The sequence below is a fragment of the Sciurus vulgaris genome (assembly GCF_902686455.1).
Source record: "Sciurus vulgaris genome assembly, chromosome: 8".
Taxonomy (NCBI): Eukaryota; Metazoa; Chordata; class Mammalia; order Rodentia; family Sciuridae; genus Sciurus; species Sciurus vulgaris.
In genome coordinates, this window is record NC_136468.1 from 109,902,450 (window position 1) to 109,919,419 (window position 16,970).

A 16,970-nucleotide genomic window follows, 5' to 3' on the forward strand; every position below is an offset into this window, starting at 1 on the left:
TCAAACAGAAAGGAACTGGTCAGAGACAGAAAGGGGGTGTGTGGATGGAGAGGGAGAGAGACTAAATGAGAGCATAGGGTCATAGACAACAATGGCAGAAACAGGAAATTTAAAGGAGAATGCAGTGACTCAGGAAATATATCAAGTCCCTATTATGAGCCTATGTTCAAGGCTATGAGATGCATCCATGAACAAAGCAGACCAAGATCTCTGCTCTTAAGGGCTCTCGTTCTAAAGGGAGGAAAAGGCATAGGTAGAAAGTAAATAGTTATTGCTTTAGAAAATGATATGAAAGAAACAAGAAAGAATGCACAGGTATGGGATAGCAGACTTAAGACATCTACAGAAAGTGTGGGGAGGCCTCCTTGAGTGATGACTTTAAACAGAAACTTGGAAGAGGTGAGAAACAGTTGTACTGATTTGGGAGGGAGTGACTAAACTGTAGGCAGAGGAAGTATAGCACAGAAGCCCTGGTTGGAAGTGTTAGGGAGTTGTGGAAGAACAATAAGACAGCATGCCTGGAGTAGGGTCAGCTGCATGGTGGGCTTGGGGGTGGTAGTGGTAGCAAAAGAATAGGTCAGCAGTTTTTACTATCTCAGAGTTCTGTACAACAAAAGTCCAGGCATGCCCCAACTGGGTTCACTGACCTGGACCCTCCAGGTAGAAATGAAAGTGTCAACTAGGACAGTGTCCTCATCTTCCAAGACCATTCAGGCTGTTGGTGGAATTCAGTTTGTTGCAGCTGTAGGACTCACAATCTTTGTTTTTTCAAGAACAAAGAACTCTGCTACAGTTTTGTCACTTTTTAGGGTTCATGTGTCTAGGCAGTCCCACTCATGGTCATCTACTTTTGATTAGTTCAAAATCAGTTGACCTTAATTACATGTGCTCAATCCCTTTTGCCATATAAAGTGACCTGTCATAGACATACTATCCCACTGTATTCACTTGCTGCCCACTTTTTAGAGGGCATGGGGGATTCTATATGGAGTGTACCCCAAGTAGTGGGAATCTGGTGGGTCATCAAAGAATGTCACAGAATATGATAGTGTTATGAACTACATCAACTGAATATGTACTTTGCATAAAATGTCCTTATTTAATAATTTCCCAGAGCTTATGAAGTTGTTCCTTGGGACAAAATGCTACCACCAAAACTTGATCCAGAAGAAACAACAGTAGAAAAAGCGGCTGATCTCATCTCACAGTGTTTTACGCTGAAAAGATATGAAAGAGTGCCAGCAATAACCCAGGTCTGTGAACGTTGCTTGAGCAGCCTTGAGTTTCTTACTGTTAATGAATTGGACTCCAAAACTTAAGGTCTCAATAATATTTTAGTTAAGAATTACCTATGAAGTTGAAATTTCCTTAATCATGAAAGCCATTACTGACTGCAAATGTTTTAATATTATCAACACTGAAAATATTTATGTGAAGACTACCTCTTTCTCAAAAGTCATTGGCAATGACCATTTTTTTAAAAAAAAATCACTATGGAATAAGTTAAAAAAATGAGAGAGACAGAAATGCAAGATTCCAACAGATAATACATGCTGAAGATGGTTCTTAAAATAGGTTCTAGAACTTCTCTCTGCACTCTTCAAGGCAGAAAGGGAAGATATATGAGTTACAGATTGCTGTGTCCTTTCTCTGATTATGTGATAAGATAAAGCATACCAAACTATGAGAAGAGGTGTCCTTTCTTTTCATTTGTGAATATTAAGAGAATTTGTGATGTGGAATATATTCATTCCATAGTCAGAGTACTTTTTCTAAACTGCGAATCTGTTCCTGTTCCTCCTCCAATTAAACACGTCTTTTTTATAATATAAAATCTGTGCTTCTAGATATGATGCATGCTCAATATTCCATATCGATCCACAGGCTCCTCTTCTCCCCTCTACCCTGTTCTTTTTCTCTTGCTTTCCCTTCTATCACCCAAATATCAATCCATATGGCATTCCATCCTCTCTGTGTTGAACTTCTTCCTGTCCCCAAGTCTGTCATGCTCCCTCTCAGATCTTGTGTTTCGCAGTGTCCTTCTGCCTTCATCCCACTCTCTCCGTTCAACACTAACCCCAAAGCATTCTTGAATTCTCAGTCCTCACTTTTGACCTCCCAACACTGCATTAGATATCTCTGCTTTGTTCTTCTTTCTATTTCCATTGATTGGAAGTAGAAATACATTTTCTAATTCCATTGATTCCTCTTCCTTTATAACATTATCTCACTGCATAAAGTTTGGTTAAGCAACTGGACTACTTCTCATAATGAAGTTTTCCAGTACATAAAATACATAGGATTGAAAAGATATCAGTTGTATTGAAATACAGTAAGAAATGTGGATTCTCAAGAGGTCTATGAACCACATATTAAGAAATCCACATTATCTGATAAATTTCCTTCCCAGTTTTTACAAAGAAAAAATTGATAATAAGAGAGAAAAACATAACTTCCAAATAAAGAATCAAACCTGGGACTTTCACATAGAAATTAAAATCAGTTAAAGCACAAAAAAATGTGTATAGTTCCATCTATTTTTAAGGAGCTCTCAACTACTTCAAAATACTTTTATATCTTGCAAAAATTGTTTTCATCATTACATTGTCCTGAGTGCAAAATGATATTAACATCCAAAGTCCTTCCCAGGCAAGATGAGGTTCAGAACTTAGGAGCTGGACTGGACTGGAAAGGGGAGGCTAAGGTGGACCTGCGTGAGGGCAGTAACTAGGATAAAACTGAAACCAGACTTTTCACATGGGCCTGGAGCTGAAGGAGCTAGATCTGAGGCAGATTCCAGCTGTGAGAAAACAAGTTAGAAATGGGTGTCAGAGAGCAGAGTGGAGACGGACTCAGAGAATCAAGCCCTCAAGACCTAGGAATGAAGCCCTGAGTTGCAGAAACACCTGGAGAGTGCTTTCACAGACAGCCTGTGCTACATTCTGATGTGAGAGTGTTGGAAAGGATGCTGGAGCTTGTATCTTTGAAATTACAGTGACTTGTTCATTAGCCCTCTGTCTCTCATTTTATTTATGATTTTAGATGGTTGGTGGACTCTGGGACAGATTTCAGACAAGATCATTCTTAGCACCAGTCAAGCCAGTCAATTTGTAAGTTTGATCTCATTTCAAATGTATAACCATCACACATTTATCATTAATTATCTGAAACCCTAACTCAAGTGTTAGAGGGACAGAAGAGGGTCCTATCCTTTGGTGGAGAGTGTTCTGGTATCCCCAGTCCAACATATGTGAGACTGGAAAAATGACCCAAATCCCAATTCAGTTGCTTAGTGTCACCTGATTTCTCCTGTTTTTTAACCCTCCTTAAAATTTAGACTGTTAAATGGACCACAATCAATTTAAAATAGGGAATGATTTGTAAATAATCTTTAAGGACACTTTTAGTGTTTTGGTATTCTGAAGACTTCATATAAAAAGGATTGCAATTTTTTCCATCAACATTTGCATCACATACTTATGTTATGTTCTATTAATTCCTGAAGTAAGAACTTTATTACTAGTACTTTTCCATGTATAATTTTGTGCATTTAGTTAAAAAAAAGTTTGTTTTCACAATTTCTATTTTGTCTTTTTTTGTATTTACCACAACCCAAAACCCACATTATCACCTTTTTTATTTTAAAACTCATTTATAATAGTTAATATGCACAAAATATATAAATAACAGTATGATAAAATCTGTATATCTTTTCCACAGATTTAGAAATAAAATATTACCAACACAGTGGTAATTACCTCTGTACCTCTCCCTTCTTCGGAGATCATGACTATTCTAGATTTCATGTTTCATAGTTTCATGCATTCTTTTTTTTTTCTTTTATTTTAATTAAAAATCATAAATTTACATAAGGCAATGTTGTTTGATTCATTCCCTTCCCCCCCACACCTCCCACACCTCTTTGCCCTCTATACAGTCCTTCCTTCCTCCATTCTTACCACCCTCCTTATCCCTAACCCTAAACCTAATCCTAATCCTAACGCTAACCCCTCTTACCCCCCCCTTATATGTCCTCATCCGCTTATCAGCGAGATCATTTGTCCTTTAGTTTTTTGAGATTGGCTTATCTCACTTAGCATGATATCCTCCAATTTCATCCATTTGCCTGCAAATGCCATAATTTTATCATTCTTCATGGCAGAGTAATATTCCATTGTATATACATGCCACAGTTTCTTTATCCATTCATCAACTGAAGGGCATCTATGTTGGTTCCACAATCGGGCTATGGTGAATTGAGCAGCTATGAACATTGATGTGGCTGTATCTCTGTAGTATGCTGATTTTAAGTCCTTTGGGTATAGGCCAAGGAGTGGGATAGCTGGGTCAAATGGTGGTTCCATTCCAAGCTTTCTGAGGAATCTCCATACTGCTTTCCAGAGTGGCTGCACTAATTTGCAACCCCACCAGCAATGTATGAGTGTACCTTTTTCCCCACATCCTCGCCAACACCTATTGTTGCTTGTGTTCTTGATAATCGCCATTCTAATTGGGGTGAGATGAAATCTTAGGGTAGTTTTGATTTGCATTTCTCTTATTACTAGAGATGTTGAACATTTTTTCATATATCTGTTGATTGCTTGTACATCTTCTTCTGTGAAGTGTCTGTTCATTTCCTTAGCCCATTTGTTGATTGGATTATTTGTATTCTTGCTGTAGAGCTTTTTGAGTTCTTTATAGATTCGGGATATTAGCCATCTATCTGAAGTATGAGTGGCAAAGATATTCTCCCACTCTGTAGGCTTTGTCGTCACATTACTGATAGTTTCCTTTGCTGAGAGAAAGGTTTTTAGTTTGAATCTATCCCAGTTATTGATTCTTGCTTTTATTTCTTGGGCTATGGGAGTCCTGTTAAGGAAGTCTGATCCTAAGCCAACAAGTTGAAGGTATGGACCTACTTTTTCTTCTATAAGATGCAGGGTCTCTGGTCTGATTCTGAGGTCCTTGATCCATTTTGAGTTGAGTTTTGTGCAGGGTGAGAGATAGGGGTTTAATTTCATTCTGTTGCATATGGATTTCTTGTTTTCCCAGCACCATTTGTTGAAGAGGCTATCTTTTCTCCATTGCATATTTTTGGCCCGTTTGTCTAGTATGAGAAAATTGTATTTATTTGGGCTTGTGTCCATGTCCTCTATTCTGTACCATTGATCTACCTGTCTATTTTAGTACCAATACCATGTCGTTTTTGTTACTGTTGCTTTGTAGTAAGGTTGAAGATCTGGTATTGTGATACCCCCTGCTTCGCTCTTTCTACTGAGGATTGCTTTAGCTATTCTGGGTTTCTTATTCTTCCAGATGAATTTCATAATTGCTTGCTCTATTTCTGTAAGGTACATCATTGGGATTTTAATTGGAATTGCATTGAATCTTTATAGCACTTTTGGTAGTATGGCCATTTTGACAATATTAATTCTTCCTATCCATGAACATGGGAGATCTTTCCATCTTCTAAGGTTTTCTTCAATTTCTTTCTTTAGTGTTCTGTAGTTCTCATTGTAGAGGTCTTTCACCTCTTTTGTGAGGTTGATTCCCAAGTATTTTATTTTTTTTGATGCTATTGTGAATGGGGTAGATTTACTAATTTCTCTTTCTGAAGATTCATCACTTATGTATAAAAATGCATTGGATTTATGAGCATTGATCTTGTAACCTGCTACTTTACTGAATTCACTTATGAGTTCTAAGAGTTTTCTAGTGGAATTTCCAGGTTCCTCTAAATATATAATCATGTCATCAGCAAACAGGGATAATTTGAGTTCCTTTTTTCCAATTCATATCCCTTTAATTTCTTTGGTTTGTCTAATTGCTCTGGCTAGAGTCTCAAGAACAATGTTGAATAGAAGTGGTGAAAGAGGGCATCCCTGCCTTGTTCCAGTTTTTAGGGGAAATGCTTTCAGCTATTCACCATTTAGAATGATATTGTCCATGGGCTTAGCATAGATGGCCTTCACAATGTTAAGGAATGATCCCAGTACCCCAATTTTTTCTAGGGTTTTGAGCATGAAGGGATGCTGTATTTTATCGAATGCTTTTTCTGCATCTATTGAAATAATCATGTGATTCTTAACTTTTAGTCTGTTGATATGGTGAATGAGATTTATTGATTTCCCGATGTTGAACCAACCTTGCATCCCTGGGATAAAACCCACTTGATTGTGGTGCACTGTCTTTTTAATATATTTTTGTATGCAATTTGCAAAAATTTTGTTGAGAATTTTTGTGTCAATGTTCATTAAGGATATTGGTGTGAAATTTTCTTTCCTCGATGTGTCTCTGTCTGGTTTAGGTATCAGGGTGATATTGGCTTCATAGGATGAGTTTGGGAGGGTTCCCTCCTCTTCTATTTTATGGAATACTTTGAGAAGTATTGGAATGAGCTCTTCTTTAAAGGTTTTGTAGAACTCGGCTCAGAACCCATCTGGTCCCGGACTTTTCGTTGATTTATTTGAGTATGTGCTCTTCGTTCAGTAGGTGATTCATATGTCTCTAGAAATTTGTTGATGTCTTCCAGGTTTTCTGTTTTGTTGGAGTATAGATTTTCAAAATAGCTTCTAATTATGTTTTGTATTTCCCTCGTGTCTGTTGTGATATTTCCTTATTCATTTTGAATTTTAGTAATTTGAGTTTTCTCCCTCTTTCTCTTTGTTAGTGTGGCTAAGGGTTTATCAATTTTGTTTATTTTTTCAAAGAACCAACTCTTTTTTTTTTTTTTTTTAAGAACCAACTCTTTATTTTGTTAATTTTTCTAATTGTTTCTTTTGTTTCAATTTCGTTGATTTCGGCTCTGATTTTAACTATTTTCTGTCTTCTACTACTTTTGGTGTTGGTCTGCTCTTATTTTTCTAGGGCTTTGAGCTGTAATGTTAAGTTGTTTATTTGTTGATTTCTACTTCTTTTGTTGAATGTGCCCCATGAAATAAATCTTCCTCTAAGTACTGCTTTCATAGTATCCCAGAGATTTTGATATGATGTGTCTTTGTTCTCATTTACTTCTAAGAATTTTTAAATTTCCCTCCTGATGTCTTCTGTTATCCATTCATTGTATAATAGTGTATTATTTAATCTCCAAGTATTGGAGAAGTTTCTGTTTTTTATTCTGTCATTTATTTCTAATTTCAGTCCATTATGATCTGATAGAGTACAAGGTAGTATCTCTATCTTCTTGTATTTGCTAACAGTAGCTTTGTGGCATAAAACATGGTCTATTTTAGAGAAGGATCCATGTGCTGCTGAGAAGAAAGTATATTCATTCTTTGTTGGATGTTATAGTCTATATAAGTTGGTTAAGTCTAAATTTTTATTGTGTTACTGTGATCTATGGTTTCTTTATTCAATTTTTGTTTGGACGTTCTATCCAGCGGTGAGAGACATGTGTTAAAATCACCTAGTATTATTGTGTTGTGGTCTATTTGATTTCTGGAATTGACAAGTATTTGTTTGATGTACATGGATGAGCCAATGTTCGGGGCATAGACATTTACGATTGTTTTGTCTTGCTGATTTATGCTTCCCTTAAGCAGTATGTATTGTCCTTCTTTATCCCTTCTGACTAGTTTTGGCTTGAAGTCCACATTACCTGAAATGAGGATGGATACTCCAGCTTTATTGTTGTGTTCGTGTTCATGGTATGTTTTTTCCCATCCTTTCACCTTTAGTTTATGAGTATCTCTTTCTATGAGATGAGTCTCTTGCAGGCAGCATATTGTTGGATTTTTCTTTTTAATCCAATCTGCCAGTCTATGTCTTTTGATTGATGAGTTCAGGCCATTAACATTCAGGGTTATTATTGTGATATGATTTGTATTCCTAGTCATTGGACTCATTTTTGTTTTTTGACTTGATTTGGTTTCTCCTTTATTTGGCTATTCCTTTAGGCTAGTTCCTCCCATTGCTGATTTGCATCGTTTTTTTTTTTTTTTTTTCATCTTCTCCTCATGAAATATTTTGCTGAGAATGTTCTGTAATGCTGGCTTTCTTTTTGTAAATTCCTTTAGCTTTTGTTTATCATGGATGGATCTTATCTCATCATCAAATCTGAAAGTAAGTTTTGCTGGGTGTAAAATTCTTGGTTGGCATCCATTTTCTTTCAGGGCTTGGTAAATGTTGTTCCAGGCACTTCTAGCTTTTAGGGTCTGGATTGAATAATCTGCTGATATTCTTATTGGTTTCCCCCTGAATATAATCTGATTCTTTTCTCCTGTGGCCTTTAAAATTCTGTCTTTATTTTGTATGTTAGGTATTTTCATAATAATGTGCCTTGGTGTAGGTCTGTTGTAATTTTGTATATTTGGAGTCCTATAAGCCTCTTGTACTTGGATTTCCATTTCATTCTTCAGATTTGGAACATTTTCTGATATTATTTCATTGAATAGATTGTTCATTCCTTTGGTTTGTTTCTCTAAGCCTTCCTCAATCACAATAATTCTTAAATTTGGCCTCTTCATGATATGCCATAATTCTTGTAGATTCTGTTCATGATTTCTTACCATTTTTTCCGTTTGGTCAACCTTGTTTTCAAGATTAAATATTTTTTCTTCAATATCTGAGGTTCTGTCTTCCAGGTGATCTATCCTATTGGTTATGCTTTCTATGGAGTTTTTAACTTGGTTTATTGTTTCCTTCATTTCAAGGATTTCTGTTTGGTTTTTTTTCAGTATCTCTAACTCTTTATTGAAATGCTCTTTTGCTTCCTGTATTTGCTCTTTTAATTGTTGATTGGTGCATTCATTTAATGCCTGCATTTGTTCTTTCATCTCCTCGTTTGCTTCACTGTTTTAATTATGTACATTCTGAACTCCCTTTCTGACATTTCTTCTGCTGTGCTGTCATTAGGTTTTATTGATATAGTATCTAGGTTTGTTTTGGACATTTTCTTCCCTTGTTTTCTCATATTGGTCAGATGTCAGTGGGACTCTGTTATATTGTAGATTTCCTCTATTGGCTTATAGTGTCCCTGTAGATTTCCAGTGTATCACCTACCAGCTTTCAGTAGCCTGAAGTCTTGTATTAACTTGATAATGTAGTGCTTCTGAAGAACGCTGCCCCTAGCCCGCTACTGGTTCCAGGGAGAGAGACCTGGAGAGGTCTCTTGCTGCCCAGCCCTGGTCCCAGAGGCTGCTTGCAGGTTGGAGGTCTCCACTGGCTTGGGGACTTGTGGCTGGCTCTGTGTAGACAGGCTCTCACTGGGCGGTCTGCCCCGAGAAGCTAGCCTAGAGAGGCACTTCCCGCCAGAGGGGGCTGGGCTGCTTGGGGAAGTCCCTGGCACCCTGTGCTGGTCTCTGAAGCAACCTGCAGGTGGGCAGGAGCTGGCCACGCTGCTTCTGTGCAGAAAGGCTCTCACTGGGGTGCCTGCTCCGCGAGGCTGGAGAATCTGTCCCTGTGGGAGGAGCCCACCGCCAGAGTGCACAGAGTTGCCTGGGGGAGACTCTATCTGCCCTGTCCTACTCTAATAAGCCGCTCGAATCCGGGCCTGCCGCCCAGCTGAGCTTCACTGGGTGGAGGAGACTCACCCCATGGTTCTATTTTAGTCTGAGTCTCTCAATGCCTCCCCTTCTTGAATCCTGGGTTCTAGAGTGACTGGAGATGCAGTCACCCTCTAGTCCGCCATCTTGGATCGCCCTGTGGAAAAATCCTGCAGCTAGAGGGGTGCAAGGCTGCCTGGAGAGGTCTCTGGCTGCCCAACCCTGGTCCCAGAAGCTGCTTGTGGGTCGGAGGTCTCTGCTGGCTTGGGGACTTGTGGCTGGCTCTGCGTTGAGAGGGTCTCACTGGGCGGACTGCCCCGAAAAGCTGGCCTACAGAGGTGCTTCCTGCCGGAGGGGGCTGGGCTGCCTGGGGAAGTCCCTGGCGCCCTGTGCTGGTCTCTGAAGCAACCTCTTCATGCATTCTTTTAATCTTTTACGATGTGTTACTATTAGACAATATGATATTGAGTTTCTTGTTTATAAATGCCACATAAATGTTTTCATGCATATTTATGCCATTTAACATTCTATCCAGAATTGTGCTTGCAAGACCCATAGGTATTGACTGTCTTTAGATGTTTGTTTTCTCTGCAGTGTAGTCTTCCATTGAATGGATTTACCACAATTTACTTATCCATCCTTATAATGTAATTTTTTTCTAATTTTTATCATAGTTGGAACAACATTTACATATTTCACATACCCAAGTATAAAAATACTTTCAGTTTTTATATATGGAAATTAGGTCAATAATTGCTCAGTCAAGAAGTGTATACTTTCATACATTCTAGATAGTTTATATTCTTTTAATGAGTTTTACCAGTGGATTCTCTCACTGGTAGTGCTTAAGTTCCCATTACTACACATTATGGACAGTGTTTAGACCAGATTAAAAATCATTCAGTCTTGGGAAAATGAAATGCACTTCTTTATAATTTCATCCTACACCTACCTGATTAGTATAATCATTTTTGTATGTTTATAAATTAGTTGGATTTTCACATTTTGAACTTATCTACTCATTTATTTAGACCCTTTTGCTGTTGGTGTATTTGTCTTTTACTTTTGATTGTAGAAACTTTTATGTTTAATATTGTGGATTAAAATCCTTTATTAGTAATAGTCATAAAATAACTTCTAGCTTGTGACTTTTCTGTATTAAAGTATCCTTTGCTGAACTAAAGTTTTAATTTAATTCATTGATATTTTCCTTCAAGTTTTTTTTTTTCCTTTGGTGGAGTTTTAAATAAGCTTTTCCCTACTCTGAAACAATAAAGATATTTTCCTCCTTGTCTTAGATTTTTTTTTCTAAAATATTTGAAGTTTTTGCTTTTCACAATTATCTGTTTAAACCAATTGATATTTGTTTTTACCTATGATATGAGTTAGGGATCCATTTTCTCAACATGAATATGCCATTATCCCTATTTGGTTTATTGAGTAGATATTGCTAAATAGTTTAATGAGTCATTTTTAGCCTGATGGTTGTAACTATTGGTGGTGAGTCACAACCAAAATTTTTCAAAAATGAAAGAGTAGAAAATATGAGTTTTAAAGCAGAACTGTGTACTTTTCAAAAAATACTGTAGTCAGTTACAAAGAATATCTTGAGAGACAGTCATCACAAAATAAAATATGTGCTCTCCAGGAAGATATCATTCCATCTTTTGCTCAATGGAGTGTCACCTGATTTTCTGATAATCAATTTGATCATCATCTCAATAGGAGGGTTACTCTCACACATTTAATCATACATTTATTGATTCACAATTGATTCAAAGTGAAATGCAGGAGACTGTGTCCACAGTTAGCAAAATTAATGAGAGTATTTTCATAAATATCAGTTATGAAAAAAATAATATCAAGGATAACATTTTTTTACATCTTTGAGTATTGCCCTTCTTAAAAATCTACTATGAAGTAACTTTAAAAAGGATTTCTTATCATTAGAAAGAAAGGAATAATGAAATGGGAATATCTAAAGCCCTAATGTATGACTATAAGATCCACAAATGCAAGGAGTGACAATTTTGAAAAGAATATTGATTTTCACCAAAAAACTTACATCTTATTGATCCATATCTAATGTGCAAGACATTTTAAATTATTTTTATTTGTTCTAATTAGTTGTACATGACAGTAGAATGCCTTTATATATTTTGATAGATCATACATAAATGAAGTATAATTTCTCATTTTTCTTATTGTACATATAAAGAATATTTATAGTAACATTTTGTCAAGTATGTAAATCACTGTGGTAGTCAGCTTTGTGTTACTGTGACCAAAACACTTTACTGGAACAACTTAGAGAAAGGAAAGTTTATTTTGGGCTCATGATTGACCATCTCTCATTGCTCTGGGTTGGACGTGAGGCCAAACATTAAAGCAGAGGGACATGGCAGAGAAAAGCTGCTTAACAATGACAGCCAGGAAGCAGAAAGAGAGAGAGAGAGAGAGAGAGAGAGAGAGAGAGAGAGAGAGAGAGAGAGAGAGAGAGAGAGAGAGAGAGAGAGGGCAGGGATAAAATACAAACCCCAAAGGCATGCCTCCAGTAACCAACTTCCTCCAGTCACACCCCCACCTGCCTACAGTTACCATCCAGTACAGTAGTCCTTCAAAATTGTTAATCCATCAAATGGATTAATTCACTGTGTTACAGTTCTCATAATCTATTAATTTCACCTCAGAACATTCCTGTGTTTTCTCACACATGAGCTTTCAGAGAACAAACCTTAGCAATTACCCCAGTATAAACTCCAGGTTACAAACTGAATGATCTGAATGATAATAATACTTAATCTCAAAATTGAAACACTCAAAAATTTTATATCCTCATATATACAGCAAGATGGAAATGTTGAACATTCCATTCAAATATCTTTTATATAAAAGACATGAATTTTCAGTACTGATTCTTAATATGTGAAAGGTAAACATTTTTACTCACATCTTTTTATTTCCATATCATGTGATCAAATAACAACTCCTAGATTGGGAATACTATTCAAGTTTATGTGAATGTACTGCATTTTCATTTTTATTTTGGTGATACATAAGCTGCCAAATGAAAACTACATCTCAGTTTGTAATGGCACATCTCAGAACTCATCAGGGTACTGTGCACCCTCAAGCCTTCCTTTATGAAAATCTCCTCCCAAAAGTCTACACAAAAACCTGTATGTGACTGTTTATTCATAATCTCCAGAAGCTGGAAACAACCACAATATCCTTAAGCAGGCAATAAGTAAAGACAGTAGAATATTTCTATGCTATAGAGTACTACTCAACAATGAAAAAAGAATGTGCATATACCACATAGTAGGGACCAATCTTAAATATATGTTGGTCAATTAAAGCAGTCATATAAAGAGTTATTTATCATGTTGTTCCATTTATATGACATTCTGAAAAGGCAAAACTACATCTTTAGATTATTTCTACGACTATAAACTTTTAGAAGTCAATTCCTACAAGAACTGAATTTTTCATTTTAATTCGAGAAATACTATATTCATTTGATATTCACTAACAATGTCAATAATAAAACTGCTTATATTTTGTTTTTGTTTTTCTAAGTGTGAGTCCAAGTTCTAGAAGTAAATACATTCCTCTCTATACGTAAGTAATGTTTCTTTATGTTTTAAAAAATACAATATTTATGTATAAATTGGAGTTGCTTTTAGCATGCTTATGTTTATAATTCACTTTTTAGGACAGCTATGAGTTCTAACAGATTTCTAATGTTTTCCTGGCATAGTGCCTGTTCAATGTTAGGAGTTCATTAAAATTTTGTAAAATATTTTGTTAAGTTAAAAAATAAAAAAGCAATATTTTTCTATTTTTCTAAATAGAATATTTTGTGAAATCAATATCATGGGTTCTACTATTAGTGTTATCAAAAAGAAGGAGTTATATAATTCTTGGGAAAAGGAAAGGTACTCATTAACACCAAAGTGCAGGAAATGTAACCTCTTATTCTTATTATGCTTTTAAATCTGGCTTTCTATAAATGGCAAAGAAGTACATTATGTGCCATTTGCCATTCTTTTATTTTTTATTTTTTTAATTTGAAGAATAATCTGGGAATGAAGTAGTTTCAAGAACATGGGAAAGGGTCCTTACCTTCCCTACTCTTGACTGTCTATCTCTATCGGTGGCGCCAGATGTCCAACTGACATGACCCACCTCCTGACCTTCTCTCAGCCCCCATGGGCTCATCATCCTTGGAACAGTAAGCATCTACCCATGTTCCTATCCTGCCTTATTATCCACGGCAGATACCAACTTCCACCATGTCCCAGTCTCCACCCAGTGTCCACACAAGGAATTTTCACAGGACTGCAGAAACAGACTCTTCTGTATTCAGAAACATAGAACTGTTGTTATTTTCAGTCTCTCAAACTCAAGATCAAAGAGTATGGTACTTCTCCTCTGAAGAAAAAAAAATCACCATTGTTTGATATGTTCACTTGTTTGTTCAGGTAATTGTTCTGTCATCATGTCTTTCATTTTACATCCTGAGCTTTTGATTAATTTTGGCAAAACGAATTTCCTTTAGAAGTTAGAACCCCATGCAACTATTCCTTCTAAGTTTCTTATGAAGATACATCTCTCTTCTTCTCTTTTCACTTTAACAGTGGTCATGTGCAGACTATAAATGCTGATGATGTGGACAACCCTTTTGGAGATATCAGATCTTTATCCAAGCCTCGGTGCTCTAGAATCCTTTATACAAACACAAGTCAGTAAGTGCCATTCAGAATTATTTCACTTATTTGTTTATTGAGGATTAAACAGTAATGGGATTTACAAATGAAGGAATTAAAAATGACCTAGCTTGTTAATGAACATAGTGCATTAATTGGGTTTCCATCACTGTGACAAAATACCTGAGAAAATCAATTTATAAGGAGGAAATATTTATTTGGTTCATTGATTGAGAGGTTCCCATTCATGGTCCACTTGGCCCTATTACTTTAGGCCTGTGATGAGGCAGAACATCTTGATGGGAACAAAGGGTGAAATAGAACTGCTCACCTCTTGATGGCTAAGAAATGAGGAGAGAGAGAGAAACAAAGGGACCAGGGTTCTAATATTCCCATCAAGTACATGCCCTAAATAACCTTTTCCCTAATAACCTAAATAACTTTCTCCCACTAGGCCCCACCTTATAAAGGTTCTAGCACCACTCAGTGGCATCACAGGCTAGTGACAAAGCCTTTAACACATGGCCTTTAGGTGACATTTAATAGCCAAACTGTAACAACTTAAAAAGAAAGATACTGCTTCCTGAAAGAAATGTAGGTTGTCACAAAGGAGATTAGAGTTTTGAACAAGCCATCTCTGTAACTTCAGTGTCTTTGTCTAACATCTGTGGCACCAAATCCCACCAAGCAAGCTGATTATACAGGGATCAATAATGTTTGCAAAGCACCCAAGACATGCTAATCAATAATGGACCATTGTAAAATTGGTAAAACTGGGTTCTTTTTAAAAAACAACACACCTGAGTTTTTCAGTGCTAGTAAACTACTTCAATAGAACATTGGTCTGAGAGTGGTAGTGCAATTTAGCAAACCTGAAAGTGCCTTTGCTGCCAGGGCAGTTCTGAGAATCGAACCAAGGACCTTGTGCATGCTACACAAGTGCTCTACCATTGAACTACATTCCCAGTCCTAATATTTCAAGCGTTAATAAATGTTTCTTTAAAAACATCAGTTGTGCCCATAAGGCAAACTAGTTAAGTTTCACACTAGCTACTGTTCAGACATATTCTACTGTTTTTTAAATATAATATGATCTATTGTAATTTTTAATTTTTCTGTAAATCTATTTTATCAACTTCTTTGACTACTCCATCAAAATATAAAATATGGCTCAAAGCTCTCTTTGTCTTTAAAATATAGTTATGTAAAATATCTCATCAAAGAATTTAATAATGTCTACCTAAGGCTGAGGGTATAGCCCAGGGGCAATGTACTTGTTTAACATGTGAAATGCCCTTGGTTCCATCCCCAGCACTGCACTGCAAACACACACACACACACACACACACACGCACACACAACACAATAATAATAATAATATTAATAATAATGTCTACCTAATTTACAAGTAATAAAAGCAAAAATGAGTTCCTAAATTATTTCAACTACTGTGCCAAGGGCTATGATATATAAAAATAAAAAGGCAAAGGATTTGCCCACAAGGTACTGAACATCTTGGAAGACAGGTAAGCTCTATACACAAATAATTATAAAGCAGAATAAAGTAAATCACACAAAAAATTAAACTTTATTTTTTGAAGCACAGATATAGAGAGAAATCACTTCCACATATGGGACTAGAAAGCTGTTATGTTGTGCTGAATACAATTGAATACAATTCTTCCATGAATTCTGAAAATAAGTTATTGCTATTAAACATAAGAATTCTAAAAAATTTCAAGGAAGTATATAAGAATAAAATCAACTTCAGGAATAAAAACAAATTTTTCGAAATGTGTTTTTGAACTTCGAAATGTTTTATTAAACATTCTTGCTAAAAAATTGTATTTTGGGGGTAATCCTTCCAAGAGAGGTTGAATTTTAAATATTCCATGTAAAATCATATCATTTCATTAAATGCATTTGGGAATATGCTATTCTACTTTATTTTGCCGTAAATTTCTTTTTTTTATATAGAGGAAAGTATAAGATAACGTAAATTAGACATTAACTGTAATTCTCAAATTTGGGCACTAGAGGGCCTCCAAGGTTGCAAAGTTTCTTCTTTTGATTAGTTTTCCATTTTTAACAGAATCTTAACCTTTAGACACAAAGAAATGCCTTCTGTTTTTATTATAAAATATTTACAGATACAAAAGGGTATAGTGTCATATGTAACTTATAAAATAACACAAAAAAGCTCCTGAGTATTCCCCAAGTAACGTAATAGGTTTTTATTGAAATCTTTTAAATTACCTTGTGCCCTTCCCAGCTTCATCATTTCACTTCCCTTTCCCTACCCCAGAGGTCATCACTGTTAGATTTTGTGCTTAATCTTGTCTTTCTTTGATTTATAGTTTTACTACCTTTACATATATCTTTAAGCAAAATATTATATTGCTTCCACAATAACTCGAAGTAAAAGCAAAATGCAGAACATATGAAATGTGATGAGATTTACATAAAGTCCCAAATCCAGAAGCACATAAACTTACTTTGTGCTAAGTAGGGAATGAAGAATCATCCTATTCAAATGCAAATATGACTTTTCCTGAATTCTCTCATCTTAGTTTGTTGCAGAGAAATATCTTTATGTTATTCTTTAGGGTCTTCTGTATGATCAAGGATACTTAATCATGGTTGGTGAGCCATGCTGTACATGTCCCCATCCCTTAGATGGAAGCAATATTTCAGGCTAGAATTAAGGTCATCTGACTTGACTGAGTGCCTCCTTCCTTGGAATGACTGATTTCTCTACAGGATGAAAATTTTTCAAATT

The 16,970-nt window shown here is 36.0% G+C and overlaps 1 protein-coding gene across 1 annotated transcript in view; it reads left to right on the forward strand.

Annotated features, from left to right (window-relative positions):
• The window catches only part of SPMIP7 (sperm microtubule inner protein 7), a gene marked incomplete at its 5' end in the record, with an annotated part of 60,529 nt that overhangs the window by 25,990 nt on the left and 17,569 nt on the right, over nucleotides 1-16,970 (forward strand). The window contains 4 exons of the mRNA XM_079150400.1: nucleotides 1,115-1,253; nucleotides 3,043-3,110; nucleotides 13,062-13,103; nucleotides 14,123-14,230. Of these exons, the coding sequence (XP_079006526.1) occupies nucleotides 1,115-1,253; nucleotides 3,043-3,110; nucleotides 13,062-13,103; nucleotides 14,123-14,230 (357 nt within the window). The remainder of the gene's footprint in view (nucleotides 1-1,114; nucleotides 1,254-3,042; nucleotides 3,111-13,061; nucleotides 13,104-14,122; nucleotides 14,231-16,970) is intronic.